The sequence below is a fragment of the Eubalaena glacialis genome, chromosome 9 (assembly GCF_028564815.1).
Source record: "Eubalaena glacialis isolate mEubGla1 chromosome 9, mEubGla1.1.hap2.+ XY, whole genome shotgun sequence".
In the NCBI taxonomy this organism is placed as follows: domain Eukaryota; kingdom Metazoa; phylum Chordata; class Mammalia; order Artiodactyla; family Balaenidae; genus Eubalaena; species Eubalaena glacialis.
Window position 1 is genome coordinate 101679695 of NC_083724.1, and position 19101 is coordinate 101698795.

General features: G+C 50.5%; 1 protein-coding gene across 1 annotated transcript; it reads right to left on the minus strand.

The window, feature by feature from the left end:
• Positions 1-11100: 11100 nt before the first annotated feature.
• LOC133097387 (NUT family member 2G-like) lies at positions 11101-18647 on the minus strand. The gene is made up of 7 exons (XM_061199243.1): positions 18632-18647; positions 15963-16677; positions 14880-15008; positions 13662-13834; positions 12913-13208; positions 12417-12533; positions 11101-11895 (listed from the first exon to the last, which is right to left on the minus strand). Exons 1-7 carry the CDS (start codon positions 18645-18647, stop codon positions 11101-11103), a joined length of 2241 nt encoding a protein of 746 aa, XP_061055226.1.
• Positions 18648-19101: the final 454 nt, after the last annotated feature.

A 19101-nucleotide genomic window follows, 5' to 3' on the forward strand; every position in this document is an offset into this window, starting at 1 on the left:
TAGGCTGCCCTTTCAAGCTCTTTTCAGTAATACCTCTTCCAACATATTGTAGTTTGATCCAAGGTTGAGAGTTGCTAGGGTGTGGGGTTGTTTGTTTGTTTGTTTTGCAGATCGTTAGTGGCTGTAAGTTCTCTGAAACTTGAAGTTTTGATTCAGGGTCCACTTAGCATTTTCGAGAGTTACTAAGGTGTTTTATAGCATTCTTTGTTTCGGACATTCTCAGGACCTCTAGAGCCTGTCTGCCATGAGTGAAAGAGGGTAATAAATAGAAAATGAAATACATACTGAAGCAAGCCAAAACTTGCTTCAAATAAAATCTGAAATAGATGGTCCAGTATATAAAGGAAACATACTGGTTAAAGCACAGGGATGTGGCATCACGGTGGCCTCCCATTTCTTTCCCCTCTTCAACTCAGAGTGACATTTAGGAGATGTAGAGGAAGAGGCTCAGTCATAGCAAGAGTAGGTAGACCTGTGTTCTGATTCTGGTGCTGCCACTAACTGTATGGTCTTGCTTAGTCATTTAACAGATTTGTGTTCCTTTTAAGGTTATTATAAGGACTAGAGATTTTGCTTTTTATATTGCTTTTTAACTTATGTGAAAAAAAAAAAGTTTGTTGTATTGGCATGTGTCTATTTCTGTATTCTCTATCCTATTCATTGAACTATGTATCTGTCCTTCCACCAATACCACACTGTCTTACTTATAGCTTTACAGTAGGTCTTAATATCCTCTAACTATATTCTGCTTTCTCAAAATTGTTTTACTTATTCTGGTTCCTTTGCCTTTACCTTTTGTTCATACATTTTAGAATAAGTTTGTCCATGTTGACAAAAAAATTCTGTTGGAAGTTGACCTTTTATTATGTTGAGTCTTCCAATCCATGAATGCGATATGTCTCTCCATTGATTTAGGTCTTGTTTGGTTGTATCATACAGATCTTCTATTAAAATATTTATAATCAAATATTTCATGTTTTGAAAGCATTGTGTATGGCATTGTGTTTTTAGTTTTGGTTTCCAGTTGTTCATTGTTAATATTTGGAAATATGACTAAAGATTTTGTGTTGATCTTGTATCCTGAGATTTTGTTAAAGTAATTGCCACTTATTAATTGCTTCTTAGAGATTTCTTGGGATTTTCTATGCAGACAGTCATGCTATCCATGAGTATGGACAGTAATATTTCTTCTTTTCTAATCTGTGTGTCTCTTTTTCTTGCCATGCTGCACTGGCTAGTACCTACGGTAGGAAGTTGAAAAGGAGAGATGAAAGAGGACATTCTGGCCTTCTTTTGAATTTAGGAGGAAAACATTCATTCTCTCACCATTAAGTATGATGTTCACTGTCGGTTTTTTGTAGATAGTCTTTACTGGGTTGAAGTAGAGCCCTTCTATTCCTAGATTTCTGAGAGTTTCTGACATGAATGTGTGTTGAAGTTCATCAAATGCTTTTTCTTCATTAATTGATGTGGCCATGTAGATTTTCTTCTTCAATCTATTAATATGGCAAATGACGCTGATGATTTTTGAATAGTAAACCAAGCTTGTGTTCCGAGAATAGACTCCATTTGATCAGAGTGTATTGTTATTTGCTTCCTTCTTCATGTGTTGATTTTATTGTGCAATTTTTTTCCCGTTTCCGTGTGTGAAAGCTTAGATTATTGATCTGAGACCTTCCCTCTTTTCTATATAAGCATTTAGTGCCATTCGTTTCCCTCTTAATAATGTTTTATCTGGATCCTTCCGCATTTTATGTGTTGTATTTTCATTTTCACTCAGTTCTATTTATCTTAAAATTTTTCCTTGAAATTCCTCTTTAACCATGGATTATTTAGAAGTGTGCATCTTAATTTCCAAATGTTTGGAGGCATTCTACTTCTCGTTCTCATTTTTATACAATTTAAAGCTTAGACTTTGGACACAGTGGAATAAAATGCAATTATGTTTGTTTAGTTATTTTATAGAGGTTCTTCAAATATCACTGGAGTGAAGTTTTCAAATATTAGTTTTACATAGTATTTCTCAGTCTTTTGCACTTGTAACCATAAGAGAGTTCCCTAAAAATATGTAGCCCTGGCTGCTGGAGCCATGTTTATCAGGGGAAGTTCACAGTCACAGGAATAGTGGGGAGTTTGTGGGTCCCCACTGCACACTATTTTCTGGGCCAGCGCACAGGGATCCAGTAGGGATCCAGGGTCCAGGAGAGGGACCCAAACTTTGGGCTCTGGTGTTTATATTGCAGAATCAGAGAAGCCCAGGTCCCGTGTGGGCAGGAACTAGGACCAGTACTGGGACACACAGGACCCAGGTCCAGTCCCTCTCCATGGAACGAGCACTCAGGCTGAGGGAGGCCCAGCCTCTCTCCTGCTGGTCAGGGCTGATCCAAGCTGCGGTTGCAGCTGTATTGCTCAGTAGGCCCATGGCTGAGTCACCAGCTATGACAGCCGTAAGCCCTGGCTATGGGGAGTGTCCATGAAGTCTTGAGGAAGGCCGGCCTTCTTCCTGCAGGGAGGCAGTCTTGAACAAGTTAGCCCTGCCCTGTCACTACTTCAACAACCAAAATTTTCATTACTCCCTCTTGCTCCCCAACCCCACTCAGATAAAAGCATAGTTTCTCATGGGGTGGCCAACCTTTTATTTTTCAAACATTATCAACATCATTTCATACAAGAAAGGACATTCGAACCCCAATTAACTAAGAAGCACATATTGCAGAATAAGCTCGTTTGCCCTGAAACAAGACCCTTAGCTATTTCCATGGACCATCCTTGATTTCTCCATTATGCTGCTGAGTAGTGCAAAGTTGGTGCTCAAGAACTCCTTGGATGATGGTGTGCTATCAACAGCTGCTGTGAAAGTAAGAAGCTGGCACCCTCGGTGGCTATATGGGCAGAGGAGTTGAGAGTAGGTGATGGCTCTGTGCTGTCAGTGAGGGCTGTCCTCTGCCCGCACCCCTTTTAATCCCTTTGTATCCCTACCACCTGAGGAATGAAGGCAGTGATGAGTTATTGGCAGAATTGCCCTGTGTGATAAGAGGGTCACCTGCAAGCCAGAGGGCCCAAATCCTCCCTGGAACACATCACTCCCTACCCACCACTTAACAATTCCCTTCAAACAAAGGTGCAAATTTGTAATAGCTGTACCGTTAAGATATGCAGTCTGTGATTCGGACAATTGTGACTCCTTGCCCTGTTCTTGGAGAAACATGACATTTTGTAGGGAGAACCCAGGCCAGGTGGCCAAAGTCTCTGTCAAGTCTGTTTCTTCAGCCAATACTTTGATTCAAGTTGAGGGTGGTGGAGATGAGTGGGCCTTCACCATGATAGCCTTTCCCTGGTATCACTGGCCAAGGTTCCCTTTGGTGAATATTACACACAAAAGCTTGCCCAGCACATGCCTCGCTCTCAGACGAGCCGCGGCCATGCTGCTCCTGGGATTAGGCACCTCCTTTGCACACCCTGTGGATGGTGCTCATTTCCTTGATTCTGTGAATGTGTCATTTGTTAAACTATTATTTCTTGAGGCCTGTAAACTATTATTTCTTGATGTCTATGCAAGTTTCAATTCTGCAATTTCTATTTCATTCTTCTTACGGATTGAAAAACACTAGTGAAATTCCTCATCTTACAACCTGTGCTCCTTAACATTAACTGTAGTCTTCTTAAAGTCCTTGGTCTTGCTCTCTCAAAGGCTCCCTGGGGCTTGATTCCAGTGGGCTGGTGAGGTGGACACCACTGAGCTTGACAACATGCCATACTCCACCCAAGCCTGGAGATCTCCGGTGTCTGGGGGAAAAGGCAGGGGCCGTGAGACAGGAGACAAGAATGGAGGTAAATTCAGGGGTAAAGCCCAGAGAAGAGTCCATATGTCAGTTACAGGTCAGCTATGTGCCCTCTGTCCGAGAAGACGCCCCTCAGTGTGGGATGACCAGCTGCTCTCAGAGAGAGCGAGGCTCCTGGCCCCAGCTTCTCGTGTGATACTGGGGCAGATCCTATGCACAGAGGCTGTGGCCTGCAGGGGGCGTCTATCAGCACCTCTGCAGGGTTGAGGGGCCAAAGGGGGCCATGGGCAACCTCTCCCAGGAGAAGTCACCTGCCCTGGGGCTGGGGCATCAGTCCCTCAGACCCACACCATCTACCTTTCTACCTGGGTTCCAAGCCCAGCAAGGCACAATCCTGACTTCCCCAGTGTAGGATTTCCCCAGTGTGTGACAAGCCAGGCTGTGGCCACCTACCCCGAGGGTATAGTTCAGCAGGGCAAAGCCCGTCACTGCCCCCTGGTGAGGCAACTACAACAGAAAGGTGAGCTTTTGAGAGCAAGAGTCAGGAGTCAGGGAGGAGAGGCAGAAACCCAAGAAAGGACCCATCGCCTGAGCCCACATCCTTGTCCACCTCTGTGGGGTCAGTCAGCCTCCAGTGTCTGCTCTGAGATCACAAGACCCCACAGTACTGGCCATCACAACCACCTGCCTCAGAACAAAACAAGAGGGCACAGGAGCAGGAGGCCCATATGATAAGTGTGGTCCGTTGAGGAGGTGCTCCCTGGGCCAAGTGACAAGACATGGCTTCTCAGGGCACAGCTGCCCCCAGACTCAGCATAAATGTCTGGGCTGTGGGCCCATTGATTCTGGGAAGGGTACCAGAACAAGATGAACAGATGCTCCATACTTTGAGTCAGGCAAGCCAGGAGCCAAGCACTGACAATCAGCCTGCGTTAACACCCTCATGTTTCACAGGGCAGGAGCCTCGGTTGGGGGGGGGGGGATGGGGCCTGCCCTGAGGTCACAGCAGAGAAGGTTTGCTGCTGGAGGGCCACACACAGGACAGCTGTATAGAATGTGATCAAAGGCTCTCTGGTGCTTCATGCCATTCAAAACCAGGGGCTCTTAAACAGCCCGAGGGTAAGATACCGCCAAATCCTTGCTGAAATTTCTGAGCCCATTCTCAGATCCCAAATTTTGCACAGATTGCCAAAAGTTTCATGGACTTCTGGTCAAGGACCCGATTCATCTGGACTGCTCAGTGCACAGCAAGATTGCCAGGACGGGGCCTAGGGATCTTGCCCACACAACCGTCCCTGACATTTGCTCCTGGAGAACCACCTGCCCAGCTACCGACATCTCCTCCTTCCCTCTAATCAGGCTAAATGCAACTGGGAGAAAGGCAACACAAAAGGAGGCAAATGTGGAAAAATAAACCCGACAGTGCTGTCTCCCCCAGCCAAGACTAAGAGTCCATGAGTCTACCCACTGCACTCACCTGAAAGCCCCCACATATCACCAGAAGCACAGAGAGCACACAGGCCATCAGATACACCTGACCTCAATTTCCTCCTGAGAGAGCACTCAGGGGCCTCCCTGGGATTTGGAGGTGTCAACAATTCACTGCATTGTGGCTTATGCCACTGAGCAATTTTGAACAAGGATTACAGTACCAGTGAACTTTAAGCACTGCTTTAAGTCCAATCACTTTATGTTTAAAGAGAGAGGAATTGGGACTTCCCTGGTGGCGCAGTGGTTGGGAATCCGCCTGCCAATGCAGGGGACACGTGTTTGATCCCTGGTCTGGGAAGATCCCACATGCCGCCGAGCAACTAAGCCCGTGCTCCACAATTACTGAGCCTGCGCTACGGCTACTGAGCCCATGTGCCGCGACTACTGACGCCCGCGCACCTAGAGCCCGTGCTCCGCAACAAGAGAAGCCACCGCAATGAGAAGCCTGCTCACTGCAACTAGAGAAAGCCTGCGCGCAGCAACGAAGACCCAACGCAGCTAAAAACAAATAAATTAATGAATTTGAAAAAAGAGAGAGAGGAATGGAATATTTTAAACAGAGACATATGAGCCCTTTAAAGGGCAAAAAAATGTTGCTTACAGCTTTTCACATGGAAAAGGAAACAAAAAGTGACTGGGTTTGCCGTTTTCCTTGAATTTGTCTAGTACTAGCACTAGATAATATTGACGATCTTCACGCTTGATCACAAACAACATGATACTGTAATATTCAAACTGTTGGTGAAACTTTTTTAATCTCATGATTTACTCTGGAACAATTGTGTTGACATAGGTACTGATGGTGCAAAAGCAAAGGTGGCAGAAGTGCTGGCACCTTAACCCAAATCAAGGAGTAGCACCAAACTGTACTAGTTGGGCTTGTATTCACTATCATACACTTGTATTAACAGTGCCAGTTCCAGTTAAGAATGTTCTGTCTTCAACAGTAAAAATGATTTATGTTAGTAAATCTTGACCATTGAAATTGAATATTTTATAGTGTATGATGAAATTCAACATACAAACATCACACATCTGTATATCAAAGTGAATGGGAAAAAGTTAGATCAGATACTGATAAAGAGGAAGTGGATGACATGGATGATAGATGTGAAAAATTAGCTAAAATGTAGCACAGAAAAGAAACGGTCAGAAATTATGAATGAGAAATTTATGGACCTAGAGTCTGCTGGTGGCTTGATTTTGGACTTTGCAGCCTCCAGAACTGTGAGAAATATACGTCTTTTGTTTAAGCCACCCAGTCTGTGGTAGTTTGTTATAGCCCTTTGAGCTAAGACATATTTTAGTACCAAGAAGTAGCAAATACCTAAATATGTGGAAGTGGCCTTGGAATTGGATAGTAGGTAAAGGCTGAAAGAGATTTGAAGTGCATGCTAAAAAAGAGCTGAAATCGCCATAAAGTCCTTTCAGCCTTTACCTATTAAAAGTGATTCTGGTGATGGCTCAGAAAGAAAAGAGGCACACTGGAGAGAAAGTCTCCATCTTTGTAGAGAATACAGAAATAATCATGAACAGATAGAAATATGGACGTTAAATGCTATTCTGGTGAGGTCTCAAACAGAAATGAGGAACACATTATTAGAAATTGGAGGAGAGGCAATTCTTGTAATAAAGTGGCAAAGAACTTGACTGAACTGTGTTCTAGCGTTTTTTGGAAGGTAGACCTTGTAAGTGATGAAATTGAATATTCATCTGAGGAGATCTCTGAACAAAGTTTGGAAGAAGTAGCTTGGTTCCTCATCGCCGCTCCCAGTAAAACACATCAGGAGAAAGATAAATTGAAGACCAAATTGTTAAGCAAAAAGAAATCAGAACTTAGAGATTTGGAAACTTCTCAGCCTATCCATATTTGAAAGTGAGAAAGCTTGTTCTGAAGAAACTCTAAGGGTGTAGCTGAGCAACCCTTTGAAGAAGAGATCATAGGTGTGATATTAATTTAATTAGTCATCTCAGCAGAGGCCAGGAATAGAGAAGGGACACTGCCAGTTTGAACTAAAGGGGACAGAGAAAGCCAGGCAGAATGAGGAAGGCTGTCAGAATTCTTGGATTCTACAGAATGTGAGAGTAGAGCAATTTGGCTGTGAATGTTTACTCCTCCTGAAGAAAAGGGAAGAAGGACCCCAAAGGTGATTCCGAGGTCATCGGGTCTGTCAATCCCACCACAGGCCCAGGGGGCCTCAGTTTCAAAGTGTGAGATTGTCGCCCTCACAGAGAGTCATGGTGTAGGTGGAGGCCCTACAGAGAGCTGCAGTGTGGGTGGCACCCCACCAAGCTGAAGGAGTGGGGCTGCCCCACCGATCTGTGGGGATGATGTTGCCACCCCAGCGGGCCTGGAGGGCAAACCATCAAACTAAAGAGGGTTATTCTCGTACCTTAAGATCTAATGGGATTGGCCTTGCTGGGCTTTGGACTAGCTTGGAAACTGTCACCCCTTCCTTCTTTCCTATTTCTTCCTTTTGGAGTAGGGATGTCTATTATATGCCAGTCCCAACATCGTATTTGGAAACACTTAACTTGTTTGGGTCACAGATTTACAGCTACAGAGGAATTTTGCCTCAGGATGAATAGTACCTCCAGTCTCACCCATATGTGATTTAGATGGTGTTTAGATCAGACTTTGGACTTTAAATTTTACAGTTGATGTTGGAATGAGTTGAGGCTTTTGAGGCTGTTGGGATAGAATGAATGTATTTTGCATACAATAAGGACACGAATTTTGGGTACCAGGGGCAGAATGCTATGGACGTATATCCCCCCCACCAATTCTTATGTTGAAGCCCTACCCTTCAATGTATTTGGGGATAGGGCCTTTGGGAGGTAATTAGGGCATGGGAATGGAGCTTTCATAATGGGTTTAGTGCCCTTAAAAGAAAAGACACAAGAGAGATCCCTCTTTCTTTCTGCCACGTGAGGACACAGTAAGAAGACAACCATCTGAAAAGTAGGAAGAGAGCTCTCACCAGGAACTGAATATGGCACCTTGATCTTGGACTTCCAACCTTCAGAACTGTTAAGAAATTACCGTCTGTTTTTCAAGCCACCAGGTCTATGGCATTTTGTTATAGCCGTCCAAGCTGATGAAGACACAGAGAATATATAAGATGGTCTAATATACATATATCCAGGGTTCTAGAAGTAGAGACAGGAGAGAATGAGTAGAAGTAACATATGAAAAAGATAATATTGTGTTCTAGATGAGATGAAAAATGTGTATTATCAGTTAATGAAGCAAAATAGATCACATGGAGGATAAATTTTTTTAACCTGAAACTAATCACACGTCAAGAAACTGGAGAACACAAAAGACAACAGACAGTCTTACAAAAAACAATTAGCAAGGAAACTGATCACCCACCATGAAAGGGTGTATTGATGGCATAATTTGAAAAAACAGTAACAAAAGCCATATTCGATGGAATAAATATTCAAAGTTCTGAAAGGAAAAACTTTTCCTCTGGAACTGATTACCCTGTCACATTATAATTTATAAAAGTTCACCAACAAGGGAACTGATAAATTATTTTTAATGTATGCATACAATGCAAAATTATAAATAATTAAAAAATTAAAGAACATCTAATATATCAATTTTTCTTAAAGTAAGAATGTTGAAAGAAGAAGCCAAAGGCAATATGATTTACATGACACCATATATAACCAAAAATATTGTTATTATACATAATTTTGATTATCTACAGCTCTGCTAAAAGCATAAACATTTTTATAAGATGGATATATACCAAGTTCTTGATGGTGGCTATCTTTCTCATTGTTGGTGAGAGGTGTAAAATGGGACAACCCTTACGGAAAACAATATGAAGTTTCCTCAAAAAATTAAAAATATAACTACCATGTGACCCAGCAGTCCCACTTCTGGGTATGTATCCAAAAGAATTCAAAGCAGGATCTCAAAGAGATATTTGCACACCCACATTCGTCGTAGCATTATCCAAAATAGCCAAGACGTGAAGAAACCCAAATGTCCATCAACAGATGAAGGGATAATGGGGTCTATAAACACAATGAAATATTTCCTTCCTTGAAATAAAAGGAAACCATGTCTCATGCTACAACATGGATAAACCTCTAAGACATTATGCTAAGTGAAATAAGCCACTCATAAAAGGACATATCATAGCCACTCACATGAAGTATCTACAGTAGTTAAAATCATAGAAACATACAAAGGTGATTGTCAAGATCTCAGGGAGGAGGAGGGAGAATTAGGGAGTCTCTGCTGTCCCAACCCCCGCCTGGGTCCTGGGGAAGGAATCAGAACTCAGAACCAGGAGAAGAGGCTTTGGCCAGCAGGGAAGTGGGGGTGAGGCCCAGGGCAGGTCCACAAAGGATCAGAGCATCTGAGTGCATTAGGAGGAAGGGGCTTCAGAGGTGGGCCAGCACAGGCCATGACGGGGGCTAAGCAGGCTGCGAGGGGGGACAGTTCAGGGAGACAGCAGGGGTCTGCTCCCTGCCCCTCATTGTTTGCTCGTCTCACCCTTATGAGCGGGTCATTTCCCCTGCTCTGATGATTCAAAGTCTCTGCCGGCAACCACAGGACGGTGACTGAGGCCTCTACACTCCTCAGCGTGGATCCCAGCTCCCACCCAGATCTGGGGCCACAGACACCTCTCCTCCACCCCTGCTGCCCCTGTGAGCAAGCTGTTCTTGTGAAACACGGTCATACTTTGTCAGGAGGAACTGTTTTCTATGGGAATACAAATCAGTGTTGATACCAATACACACACATGTCCAGCCATGGGTGGAAAGGGAAGGGACAGCAGTTCTGGGGTGTCTTTGCACACCCATAGGCCCCTAAGGCCAGTCCCCACAGCCACAGCCAGATGGGTCCCCCTCCCTCAGTTGAACGAGATGCTGCTGCACAGAAATCCCACAAGTTCCACAAAGCGGCCCAACTGTCACTACCCTTATACACACCTTTAACGGGTGCCCCATGAATTTCCCTGCACCCATTCCCCTTGTTGCATCCTCATTAGGATTAAGAGGTAGCTGCCTCAACCACTCTCCACATTGCAATAATCCCAGTGGGACTAGAGAACGCTCCCGCTATGACGAGGCAGACAGTCCTGTCCCCATGGCCAAGACTTTTCCTCTCTGGTCAGGCCACCCACACAGGAAACCCTGGATGAGCGGAGGGTCACCCCAGCGCCAGCGCCTGGCCACTTCAGGGAAGCAGAGAGAAGCTCCGTAAAGACAAGGGCTGTCTCCAGGCTCCGTCCTAGAAACTGGTTAGTGTCCAGAGGGCTGAGAGGCACAAAAGCAGCTATCCCTCCCCACACGGTTCAGGGATGCAGAAGATGGTACAGATGCCCCAGAAGGCCCCTAGCCAAGCAGGCTTTAGAGAAGGGGATGATGAGGGGGTCCCTGGGGAAAGTGAGAGCTGTGCGTTCCCAGGGGCAGCCTGAGGTGTCCTCATCTATGTGGAGGAAAGGTTTGGCCACCTGTAGATCCATAGCTCCTGTGACCTCCCTCACCCTTCCTTCCTCTCAGGATCGCTCTCTGTGGAGCAGCTCCACACGAACAAGATGACAGTGGCCTGAGAGCATTTCCCACCAAAACTATCTTTATTCACAATTTACATACATCACTCCAAAGGTCCTGCCCACACCCACCTCTCCCACCTCCCTAACCCCCCACAATCCCACTCCCCCTCCCCGCCCTGGTGGTCCTGCCCTCCCTCCCTTCCCCCCACATCCTCCAGGATCAGCACTGGGGTGAGGAGGAGCCCCTAGGCTCCCCTGGGGGCCGCCCTGGGGGGCTCGCCCTGGAGGGCCGGCCCGGCTGTTCCCTACTGGCTGCAGTGCTTCCTCTTCCTCTTCCTCCTCTTCCCTGTGACAGACGGGTCACGCTTTCTCTTTCTCGGCTGTGAGGGGCGAGCCAGCCCCAGAGCCAAGGCTGGCCTCGCAGAGACCCCGTGGCCAGCCCCGGGGATGGGCAGCTTCTCAGCAGCGGCTGGGCGCCCACACAGAGCCCGCTTCCTCGACTTGGGAGCGGCTGGTGGAGCTGGGCGGAGGCCTCTTCTCTGAGGGGAGGGGGCCTGGGGAGCACTCTGGGCCCCCCAACCTCCAGGGGAGGCCAGGCCTGAGGCAGGGGCAGGACTCTGGGACAGCCGGCAAGGCGGCAGGCTCTGCGGAGAGGCCAAGAGGGAGGCCAGGCTGGGGAGCTCCTCCTCGTCCTCACTGGACGTGTCCCTGGGCCCTCGGGCCTCCCGAACATGAGAGGCCTCTCTGAGAACAGACGCATCCCTGGGTCCCAGTAGAGGGCCAGTGCGCCTTTGACCCTGGGGAGGGGAGGGCCGTCCGGCCCGGAATGGAGAGACCTCCTGACGTCCTCGAGAGGGAACAAAGACTTTGGGCCCGAACAGGCCAGTGTCTGTTCGGATGGGCCTATGAAGAGCCTCAAAATCAATCTCTGGTGGGCAGGCTTCATCACTGACCCCTAGATGGCGGTCTTGGCCGTGCCTCTGGGCACCTTGGCCGGCGTGGGACTCAGGAGGACTTGAGCCCATTCCGGGTGCACTGTGGCTCGGGGCTGCCGGCCCACCCTCGTCCTCTTTCAAGGCCAGGAGTCGTTTCTGCACCAGCTGGGAGGAGGGAGGAGGACAGTGACGGCTCCACACACACGTGTGAGAGGAGGAGCACTGGGCAGTGGGACAATGGCCCTGGCGGGGAGGAGGGGACGGGTGACCCCAGGACTAGACTCCAAATACAGACACAGTGGCATTCCTGCCATCCTCCTGCACCTTATTCCCAGCTTTGTGTCCTTCCCTCCGCTCCCGGCTCCCCATCCTCTCCTTCCTATCACCCTGCACTGCACCCACCCCAGAGAGGGCCCTTCCCCATGCCAGGCCTCCGAGGCAGGGAAGGGATGGACAGAGCCATGTGGGCCTCCTGTTCTGGGGCCCTACCTCTCCCCTGCTCACTGGGGTCCCTCCGTGCCCTGGTCTTCCTGGGTGTCCCTTGTCTCCCCTGTTCTACCTGCGATCCCTCCCTCCTCTGGCTCCCCTGGGCCACCTGGTTTCCCCTGTCCCCTGGATCACCTGGGGTGCCCCCTCCCCTGGAGTCCCCTGGCTCCGTAAGTGTCCCTCTCCCTCCCCTGGCTCACTTCTTCAGGGGTGAGTCCTTCCTCCTGCTTCAGCTCCTCAGCAAGGGCCAAGAGATCCAGCTGTGGGTCTGGGGAAAACAATTCTGCCAGGAATCGAGGGTGAATGACTGCCTCCACCTCGGACAGAAAGAAGAGGCTGTGAGCATCCTTGGCCAGGAGTGGCCTGTGACACAAGAAGACCAGGAGGGAAAGTGAAAAGCAGAGACCCACACCCACTCTCCTCCACAAGGCGGGGATGGTCAGCACACACACACTCACACAAACATGCACATACACAGTCACACACAAAAGAGCACATATACAGATGCACATACACAGACACACAAAGGCATACACACAGACACAAACATACATCTGCGTACACCTCCCCTAACACCAGGCTCAGGAACAAGGAGCTGAGCTTAAGTCCCATCGGCCTGAGCAGAACCCAGACCTTGGGGGCTGAGAGTTCCATGCCCTGGCATCTTGTAGACCCCAGGCTCCAGGCCCAGCCTACCTTGGTGACAGAGTCTTCCTGGGAACGCAGCTCGTCAATGTAGCTCAAGAGACACGGGTCCAAGTAGGTGTCGTCCTCTTCCTGCTTCAGCTCATTTCCGTCCTCTCCACATTCTGCATGTGACTCGCCTGTGGCTGAGTGGACGGGCCCCACCAGCGCCTCCATCATGTCCACATACTCCCTCACAGTCTCAGGGGGAATCTCCTTGGGAGCCTTGGGCTCCGGGGTCCGCTGGGATCTGTGTGGCTTCGGGTGCGAGGGCTGGGCCCTGGGGCCGGACATCCTGGGAGCACAGGCTGAGGCAGAGCAGGAGGAAGGGAAGGAAGGTGAGGGACCCCCGGTCCACCTCCTGACCACCGAGCGCACGTTGGTGAGGGCATTGTTTGGGGGACATTGATGTGGGTGTGGGAGGGGTCAGGACCATCTGAAGCCTCATGCACAGTTGGAGAGGGGAGGTAAGGGGGTCATCTAAGAGAGTCACAAGTAAGGAAGTGGGGAACCTCCAATTTTCTAGGGGTCTCCCCATCAAGCCCACTTCTTAGGCAGACTTAGTGTGGGGTCCTTTGACAGGGAGGTGTGAGAGGAGTTACAAAACTGACCAAGTCAATACCCCGTAGTGACAAAGGGCAGCTGAGACCCCACCCCCCCACCCCCCGCCTCGGTGGCTGTTTTGGTTGAAAGACCAATGCCCCTGTCTTGAAGGAAGAGGATCCACATGGGGACAGTGGCCAACCCTAGGTCCCTGTTACCTGTGCCTTCAACTCCAGTGGGAAGCTGGGTGCCTGGCTGAAGGCCCACTTTCGGGGCTGGGGGCCCCCGAGGATCCAGCTTCGGTGGGGCTGCAGGAGGCAGGTCCTGCGTGCGCTGCATCCACTGCAAATTCTGAATCTGCATCTCCTCCTCGGCCGCAAATTCCATGAACCTGGGGGGTGACGGAGGCACAGGCCACCCTGAGAAAAAGGCCTGGGTTCTGGAGCCCAACAAAGGCACCAAGAATGAGGCACTGGGAGAGGATGTGCCTTGGGGCCGTCAAGGCCCTGTGAGGTGCTGTCCACAGCAGAGAGCTGCTCCTGGAAGTGATAACAAGATCTGGGACCCTTCCTGCCTCACCAGCACTGGAGGGCATTCAACAGCATAGACCCAGGTCGCTGAATTGAACCAGGTCAACGGGACACATGGCTGACCCAGGGGGCACCCTCCTCATGCCCCCCATCTCCATCCAGAACCACATGAAGGGCTGACAGCCAGAGGCTGGAACAGGCATGTGTTCCCCACAGGGGTCCTTGCCCGAATTCAGGACCCTGGGCTAGGACTGAGAGTCCTGGAACATACACCTGGAGACAGGGCCCAGGAGAGGCTGGACGATGTGGTTGCTGAGCTTAGAGGAGAGGCCTTCCCTTCCTCTGAGAGGCGCTCGTTTGTTTGGTTTTGTTTCTTAAACCAAGGGGATTACCATGGAGCAAACACTGGAAGGGCCGGAGACCCTTGGGCTGACGGCAGCTGGCTTCCCCAGCCTCTTGAGGGAAGCCAGGGTACCCACTCAGGCCACTTTTCATAAGGAGAGGGAGTCCCAAATCTATGTCAGTGGCCACCAGCCACCCACCACTAAGGAAGCAGCAGGCTGGTGGGTGGAGCTCTTTTCCCAGCCCAGCCCATATGGCCGGAGTTGGACCCCTACTGGACACACAGCTTCACCCTGCCCCGTCCTGAGACCTTCATGTCAAGGCAAGGGTAGGTCAAAATCAGGGGAGGGCAGAGCTCCTGGTGGAGGAAGGATGAAGACCCAAACTCTCAAGGTGAGGGAGGGGTTTCTGGAGGACAGTAGGGCCTCTCGGCTGCAGGGACCCTGTGCTGGGTGACAGCCCTTCTCCTCTGTCCTCTCTGATGAGCACCCCCACGGCCAGACCCTGCCCTCACCCACTCGCCTCACCCTCCACGCAGCCCCTGGGCCCAGGACGCTGACTCACTTTTCCGCCATCTCGTAGTAGATCATCCGGTCAAAGTTGCTTCTGCGCCGCCATTCCTGCACGGCCCTCCACAGCCCCTCCTCCTGCGTCATGGTGGGCTTCAGGCGGGCCAGGGATCGAAGCACTGGGCTGTAAGCCCTCGGGGTCAGTCTCCGGGCCCAGCCCAGCCCCCACCTGCCTGACCCCACCCGCCAATGTGGACCACACATCACTCAACACAGCATGACTGAGCAACAGGAGGGTGAGAGGCGGGGGTCTGGGAGGGCAAAGACAAGCCTTCCCGGCCACTGCTGTCACCGCCTCACACTCACTCAAGGATGACCATCCACCCCCAGGCTAGAGCTGGGACATTGTGCCTTGGGGAGCTCTTTTCCTCCTCAAGGCTGCATTTTCATAATAAAAATCACCATCATCAATGAGGCGTGGCATGTGCCAAGCAATCTGCTAACACTTCATAGATTAGCCCAGGGAGTCTTCTGCACAGTCCTCTGAGTGAAGTGTAATTGTCCCCTTTTTACGAGGGACCGGAGGTTTAGGATGGAAATGCCTGCCAGGCTCACAACTCTAGTGGGAGAGAGCCCACGCCCTTAGGAGAGCTCTACCATCACCCTGTTCCTAGTGGAATTCTCCACAACGAAGTGGAGGCATGCATAAAGCGCTCTCCTGGGCCCCGCGCTCCTCCCCCTCCTCTGAAGTGACCTCCCCTGGCCATGTACACTCAAGTCCTGTATGAAAGGAGACGGCACCACGGGAGAGTGCGGCATCCACTCCTTGGCGCCTCACCTTACACCACGACCCTCTCTGACTGCAAGTCTTCAGTCCATATTACCATGAGAATCATGGAAGAGCAAGCTGGCGAGACTCACAGGGTGGTGGGGCCAGTTGAGATGGGGCACATTTCAGTCATGATGTCATGGGCTGGCAGGCCCACCCATGTGACCGACAATGTGCCTTCTCATAGCATGGACATCGCCCTCACACCTTCCTTCCAGTATCCCTAGAAACCTAACGTGCGAGTCCATCCCCAGTTCCTCTTTATCTAAAAGCTCCGATAAGCTCAGGACCCCCTGAGCGTTCACTCACATGAGAAAGCAGGAAAAAGCTTCTGCATCAGGACTCAGGCGAAAGTGTCTCCGGGCCAGGGGCTTGAAGCGCTGCCAACGTCGGAAGTTACTGTACTCGCTCTGGGGGTTAGAGGAGCCATCCTGCGAGGCGTTGGACTGGTTGGTGGCCAGGCGGCCCTCCCTGGAAGTGCCATGTGGCCATGGCCCAGAGTTCACTGGGCGAATGATAGGGGCCAGCTGGGCAGCTGGTGGTGGAGCTTGAGGAGGAAAGCCTGCGGTCCAGCCTCCCTTGCCAGCCTGACTAACTCCAACAGCTGGAGCAGTCACAACGGTCTCCATCACAGGGGTTGCTAAGAATACGGGTGCAGGACATGCAGCACTCCTGCTGAGGGCCCCTGGAGCGCTCCAGTTGAGGGGGCCCTGAGTAACGACAAAGGTCTGAGTCTGGGGGGCCTCCACTGGCCTCCCTTGTGACCTGACTTGGACAGTGAGGTTGCAAGCCCCAGGGGCACTGGGGCCACGGCCACCATTAGCCACCAAAGGCATCCTGGGGAAAGCTGGCAGCAGCAGGCTGCTTCCAGGAGGGAATGCTGGGGTGATGGGAGGTGGCAGGTGCTGCTGCCAGGGTGGCCGGTGCTGGGCGCCAGGAATGGGTGGAGGGAAGGGCACTGCCGTGAAAGCAGACAAGGAGGCACCGGGGTTCATGGTCACATCCGTTCCCAGCACTGGAGATGCTGTTGAGACAAAGGAAAGGAGTGAATGGAGGAGGAGAATGGGCACGTGGGACTGAGGCTTTCTGTGGCATCAGAGTGTAAATCTCCACAGGTGAGGGACACTTGGACAAGGGAAACTGTGCAGCGTGCAAATGTCTTCAAGTGATTTTCATGCCCTGACCTCCAGTTGAGAATTATTCCACTGGTGACCCCGCGCCCATCCACCAAGGTCCCTGACCCCTGCCTGCCGAGAAGAAATCGCCTCAGCAAGCACTGACTTGGAGAGCCTCCCTGAGGCACCCCCTGGCACCTAAGCCTCACAGGCTGTCTCCCAAGACCTGGAACTGGGTGGACATCCGCTCTGTGAGAAATGCCCCTCAGCCGGCGTACTGGCAGGTAGGGACCTTCTCCAAGGTAAGTTCTAGGCCCCCAAAGGCCCTTTGTGGACAGGCATTGTGTAAAATATTAGGGCCCCACCTCCTCCTCAGTCCTCCTTTTCCTGATGCTCAGTATAAATCCCCTCTTTCTTTCCTAGCCTCGCAAAACAAAACAAAATGCGGGAAAATATCTCTCTAATGGAATCCTGACACAAACCCATAACACTGGCCCAGAATGCACCTGCATCTCAGAACAACCCACAGCAGACACGTAACATGGGCCAGGTCCTGCCACCCCCTCCCCAGTGCCCAGAGTCACTGTCATCACTCAGGAGTTCTGTTCCTAGGAGGCGGGGGTGGGGGGAGTGGTGTGTGAGAAGTAGGCGCGTGTCCCTTAGATTCTGTCATTTCACAGCCAGTGATGGCTGCAGAGGATTAAACAAGGGCCAGGGAATTGTCATGTTACATTGGTCATGGGAGTACAGACCGCCTGTGGTCCTTCCCCTTCCAGCTCCCAATAACGGAAAGACAATCTGAGAAGCAGGCATAAGCCAGTTGCCATGGCGATCAAGTTGTCTGGAACACATCCCTGTTCAGGAGAACAAGGTACACACCAAGGTGCACGTAATTAACCAGAACAGGTGTCACAGGATGTTTAATAATAACACAGAAGATCGTCTTCCTGCCCCTGGGCTACACTCCTTCCCCCTTTAAAAGAGGAAGCAGCCTTCACAGACATTCCACCCGAAACAACCCCACTCCACATCTGTCCCCGTCCATGAAGGAGTGACAGGAAATATGAACAAACTCTTCCTCTCAAGGCAGCCTGAGGGTCCACCATGAGATACTGGACAAGATGAAGTAGGTCTGAAGTACTGCGATTCCACAAAAGGAAGAACAATTCAGAGCAACTCAGGAACCTGAGCCCTCTCTTGGCTGAAGTTACACGGTTGCCCATCCCCTGTTGAATCCAAAGCAACAGTTGCCTGAACTGAGAAGTGAGCTCTGGGCTGGGAGGAGTGGACGAGGTGTGGGCTGCGGCAGTTAGAGTAACCTCCTGCCTAGCTCTCGGAGAGGACACTTCACTGCAGGTGTGGCCACACACAGCCCCATTGAATAGTTTTCTCACCAAGACCATCTCTCCCCACGACCCCCTTAGATACAGTATGCTCCTGTTCAAATCCCTTAGAAAGATATGGTGAGGCAAGGTTCAGGTGCCTCAGGAACACAATACAGGTCTAGGCTTTCCTCATGACCCTCCCTGTGTCACCACCAGGACATCACACACATCCTTACACACACGTTTCAATGTGGCTTGTCTCCCTTCTAGAAAGAATCAACCTGCCTGCTGCCATCCTTTCTCCATAGCCAGGGCAATTCCTCTTGATCCACCTCCAATGACCCCTCCTCCCCAGTGCAGTCTCAGGTTTCTTCAGGCTCCCCAGTCTCCCCAGGTGAAATGTCCTTGTGCGTCCAGTGCTCTCTTCTCCCTCTACTTCAGTCCAACTATGTGCCCACAGTGAAGTGTCACGTGTGAACCCGAAGGATGTGAGGGATGGCAGGGCCTCTGAGAACACACCCCCAGCCTATAGGCTTACCTCCTTCTGAAGCCATCCTGCAGGCTTGGGCACGGACTACTGCTGCCTGGTAGCCTCAATGAGAAAAGTCAAGACCAGGACCCAGAGACCGACCTGCTTCAGCAGACGCTCAGGATCCAAGTGAAGGAGGGACAGGTTTGAATCTAAACATTCTGCAGTGGGGGAGGGGCAGAGGGCACGTGGGTCTGGGTAGGGTGGGGGTGGGGAGACATTCCACGAGGGCTCTGGCAGGTAGGCAAGAACCGGAAGTTCCTTCCACCTCACACAGTGGCAACACAATTGGCGTGTGCATCTTTACGCAGTTTATAGACTGTTTTTGTGATTCACGGCACCGAGGTTGGACTTGACGGTCCCTTCCTTTCACTTCTTTATCCATCAACCTAGTTTTGTGTCCCTCAACACACTCTGCTTCCTACCTGGCTCTTGACTTACTTCAACAGAGACTAGACTTTCTGAACAAAATTCAGAAC